This window comes from Phalaenopsis equestris, unplaced genomic scaffold, assembly GCF_001263595.1.
Source record: "Phalaenopsis equestris unplaced genomic scaffold, ASM126359v1 Scaffold000851, whole genome shotgun sequence".
In the NCBI taxonomy this organism is placed as follows: domain Eukaryota; kingdom Viridiplantae; phylum Streptophyta; class Magnoliopsida; order Asparagales; family Orchidaceae; genus Phalaenopsis; species Phalaenopsis equestris.
Window position 1 is genome coordinate 634,636 of NW_018165291.1, and position 4,723 is coordinate 639,358.

Consider the following 4,723-nt stretch of genomic DNA (forward strand, 5'->3'; position numbering starts at 1 on the left):
GCTTATCTACATTGGAAACAATATAACCTCCCCTTGGTTAGTGGGAGGATATTTCAATTGTGTGGTTGAAAGTTCTGAAAAAAGAGGGGGTAGATATCCTAACCTCCTCAAGATGACACAATTTAGTGACAACATCAAAGATGCTAACCTTTTTGATCTTGGATTCCAAGGAGGCTGCTTTACTTGGAAGAGAGGGCATATCTAAGAAAGGTTGGATAGATTTCTGGCCAATGATCTATGGTTCCAGGAATTCTTAAATACCTTTTTACATCACTTATCCTTAGTAGGGTCAAACCGTAGACCATTGCTTGTTTCTATCACTGCCACCCCACCTAAAAGTCCTAACTCCTTTAGATTTCAAAACATGTGGACTGATCATCCTCAGTTTCTTAACATGAGTAAAGAGCATTGGAATACTTCACAGCAATCCAACCCCCTAATCAGATTGTGGAAATTGCAGAAAAAGGTGGCTCATTATCTCAAGCAATGGAATTGGTACTGCTTTGGGAATGTGTATGAAGAAGTGGAGAATGCTGAGAAAAATTTGGCAACCCTGGAAGCTGAAATTGGGACTGGAAGTTTCAGTGAAGCTGCACTGCTGGCAAATGCCAGAAAAATCTGGCAACCCTGGAAGCTGAAATTGGGATTGGAAATGTTAGTGAAGCTGCACTGCTGGCAAATGCTGAAAAGATTCTTCTGGCTACAGAAAGATTGGAATTTTTTCTTAAACAGAAGGTTGCCATCAATAGATTCATGGGAGGGGACAAGAATACAAAATACTATCATGCTTGTATCAAGTACAAAATAAAATGTAATAATATTCATAGGATTCAAGATGCTCAAGAAAGTTGGATCAACAATTATGAGGGTATTGCCAGGAATGCTGTAGAATTCTCTTAGAATCTCCTCACTGCACCTCATTTCACCTCTACACCAGTGGATCCTCAATTCTTTCAGGAAGAACTGGTTTATACTCAGAAACTTCAACTAACCTCCATTCCAACTGAATCTGAAATCTGGGAGGCCCTCAACATTATTGATAATTCTAAAGTAGCTCGTCTTGATGAATATACAGCTGTTTTCTACAAAAAAACTTGGCCCATTATCAAGGAAGATGTGGTTAATGCTAGCCAAAGCTTCTTCAATGGAAACCCCCTCCCCAACTACTTTGCTTCCTCTAGCTATGTCCTCATCTCTAAAGCTGCTGTAAGCTATAACTGGAATCAATACAGACCTATAAGTCTGACTTCAGTTTTCAACAAACTCATTAGCAAAATTGTTGTGGCCAGGTTACAACCCCATTTAAACCAACTAATAAAATACAATCAGACAACATTTATCAAGGGTAGATCAATCTCTGACAATGTATTACTAGCACAGGAGTTACTATTGGATATAGACCATCATTGTCGAGGAGGCAATCTCATTTACAAACTGGATCTAAGTAAAGCTTATGATACTATTCAATAGTCTTTGATTCTTGAAAGTCTCAAAGCCAGGGGTTTCTCTACAGAGTTCTGCACTCTCATTTCTAGATGGTTGTAATTGAATTCACACTCCATCTTGCTTAATGGAGCTTCCCATGGTTTCTTCTTAGCTACTAGAGGGGTTCAACAAGGAGATCCACTCTCCCCATCTAATTTCATCCTAGCCATGGACTATTTTTCTAAAATTTTGGATCATTCTCTATCACACATAAATCCTATGCCAAATTCCACCATACATCTAATATGGAGGTCACACACCTGATGTATGCAGATGACATCATTGTATTCTCCAAAGCTAACAAAAATGCTATTAAGCTGATACACAAATGTTTGAAGCAATTCCAAGATATCTCTGGTATGACCTTCAAAACTTCTAAATGTCATATCCTTTATAAGAAACTTACTAATCCTGTAGCTAAACAATGGATTGGCAACTTTACTGGGTTTTCTGCTGCTACTTTCCCTCTTCATTATCTTGGGGTGCCACTTATCAAAGGAAGAACCAAAAGGATACAATTTGATGCTGTAGTTACTAAAATCAACGCTCAACTCAACTGCTGGACAAGTTCATTTCTCTCTAATGGTGGGAGAATTACACTATGAAAAAGCATTCTCACATCTTTACCTTCCTACATCCTCCAAGTTACAAACATGAAGAAGTCTACCCAACTATTAATTGAGAGAAGTTTTAAGAGATTCCTCTGAGCTGGACAAAGGAATCAATTACACTGGGCTAGCTGGCAAAAGGTTACTAAACCTACTATTGCTGAAGGATTGGGTTTCAAAGGCTTGCAACACCTTCAACAAATTAGTATGTGCAAACTCTGGCTGAAATTTAGAATGCAGAACTCCCTATGGACAAAATTCATGATGAGGAAATACGATAAGCACTCCCACCCTACTTTGGCAGAAAGAAAGTTGGGGGACTCTCCCATATGGCTCAAATTACTTCAAATCAGACATTAGGTAAAAAACCTATTCCTGTGGGACCTTGGTTAAGGTAAAATTCATTTCTTTATTGATCAGTGGTGCCCCCAAGATCTTCTCACACCCAGACCAACAAACTTTGACCCTAATCTGTTGGTGGCTGATTGTTGGAATGGAGACTCCTGGTCTTTGGAAAAACTACTGTCTATGCTTGATGAAACAGCTACTGCCTGTATTATAAAATCTCTTTCAATAGAGAACATGAAGATAATTTAGTGATTAATGCTAGTAAGCTTCACAGCCTCTCTAAAGCTATATATGCTAAATTGTACAGCTGGCAGGATGTTCCATGGGGTAAAACTATTTGGAACAAATATCTCACCCCCTCTACGTCTTTTTTAATCTGGAGAACCTTTCATAAGCTTCTCCCTGTGGATGATATTCTCAAGCTTAAGGGATTGAGAGGACTTTCCAAGTGACATCTGTGTTGCAAATCTGAAGAATCAATTACCCATATCTTCTTTCAATGTATGTTTACACAAAGGGTTTGGTCAGAATTGGTTCAAGATCTGAAGGTAAATCTCTTGAATCTAGATTGGGCTTCCCTTTTTGATTGCTGGAATACATGGGACAAAGTCAATTTGAGCACCATCCCTTTTGTGGTAACTTGGTATATTTGGATGGCCAGAAATAAAGCCAAATTTGAGGAATGCCCTCCAAATGCACACCTAACTGTGTTACATTGTAAAACCTTCTTAACAAAGCTGATCAAACACAAGAGATTCCCTGAAATTTTCTATAATACCAGTCCTTCTACACGAAAAATAGTTAAGATATCCAAAGTCTTCTGGATTAAACATACTCACCCCTGGATCAAAGCTAACATAGATGGGAGTTATAATGGGCAAGGTGCTGGTTTTGGAGAGATCATCAGAGACTGCACAGGAACCTGCAAATTGTTTTTCTATAACCCTATGAATGCCCAAGATGCACTTAAAACTGAAATAACTGCTCTTTTGTAGGCACTACATATTGATATTCAGATGAAATGGTTTTATATAATGGTTGAAATTGATTGTTCCTTGCTTATCCAGCTGATTGAAGGATCCTTATCTCCTCCCTGGCACATATTCCAATTGCTCAAACACATTTAAGAATTTCCAAACTTTACTGTTACTTATCCTCAAGTAACTCTCCTATTTTATAAAACAAATGCTTTAACTTATGACAGTGGGTTTCTTTAAAGATTCCTATTGTTTTTATTATAAATGTGATAGTGTAACTTTAGAAAAAATTTCAATAACTCATGCTAGAACTATGGTATAAGAATATATAGTAATCAAGTAAGGAGTTTTGATTTTTTATTTATTTAAAAAATAATTGTAATTTGTCAGAGTTAGGATCTCTAGAGAAATTAAAAGGTAGAATTATATGAGAACTATATCAGTAAAGATTTGACCAATACATTTAAAATTGACAGTACACTTAGAAGTGTAATTAGTCATCTTCCATTAAGATGATTCAAGTGAAACCAACTTTTAATTAGGCATCTCCTCAAGCTTCTCCCCACATATTTTCTTTTTACCTTTTTTTTTTCTTTTTTTTGTTTCTATTTTATGTTTTGTTTCTTTTTCTTTCAGGTTCTATTTAATCCTTATTCTTTTTTGATGTGAGGATTATTATATCTGGATAACCTTTAATAATTTTGAACTTCACTATCCTCCTCCTAAACTTAAAATCTTCTCACATTTCTTTACTTAATAATGTGTATTAGTATAAAAATGATTTTTCATAGAGTATAAATTCTTCTTTAAAGTGTAAATATAAGATTTCTAGCATTACAAAAATACCATTTTTCCTACTTTAAGTAGTTACAGCATATCCCTATTCTCTTATACTAAATATCATAACTCTAGAACTACCCCTTATCAACAAAAAAATTTTGAATTTAGTCTACTATAACATTCATAGAATAAAAAATATAGTTCTCTAAAGATAACATCACATACCATAGATTATTTTAAAATAATTTTTAAATGTAGTCTATTGAGGAAAAATATAGTTTAGTTTTTAAGAGTTTTTCTTCCTCCCCAAAACTTAAATTTTAACATGTGTAACATTTAGTACACAAAATCTAAGCAGGAAGAAAAAAAACTCAGAAATTCTATCTACCATAAATGTCAATCAGTAACATCTACAAGTATTCATCAAGATAGAAAAATGTGTAGAAAAAAGTAAATCTAAACTAAAACATACTGAAATGAAATTAAACTAAAGAATAGTCTAACTAGCATAACAAGTATCAGCAT

General features: G+C 35.2%; 1 protein-coding gene across 1 annotated transcript; it reads left to right on the forward strand.

Annotated features, from left to right (window-relative positions):
• Positions 1–364: 364 nt before the first annotated feature.
• On the forward strand, positions 365–2,893 carry LOC110031837. Its single transcript, XM_020735251.1, has 3 exons — positions 365–790; positions 901–1,289; positions 2,638–2,893. Exons 1-3 carry the CDS (start codon positions 365–367, stop codon positions 2,891–2,893), a joined length of 1,071 nt encoding a protein of 356 aa, XP_020590910.1.
• Positions 2,894–4,723: the final 1,830 nt, after the last annotated feature.

Coding starts and splice junctions, on each gene's coding strand:
- LOC110031837 (XM_020735251.1), top strand. CDS start 365: ATGTGGACTGATCATCCTCAGTTTCTTAACATGAGTAAAGAGCATTGG. Junction 791..900: donor TACAAAATACTATCATGCTT/GTATCAAGTACA, acceptor GAATTCTCTTAG/AATCTCCTCACTGCACCTCA. Junction 1,290..2,637: donor AGCAAAATTGTTGTGGCCAG/GTTACAACCCCA, acceptor TTGATGAAACAG/CTACTGCCTGTATTATAAAA.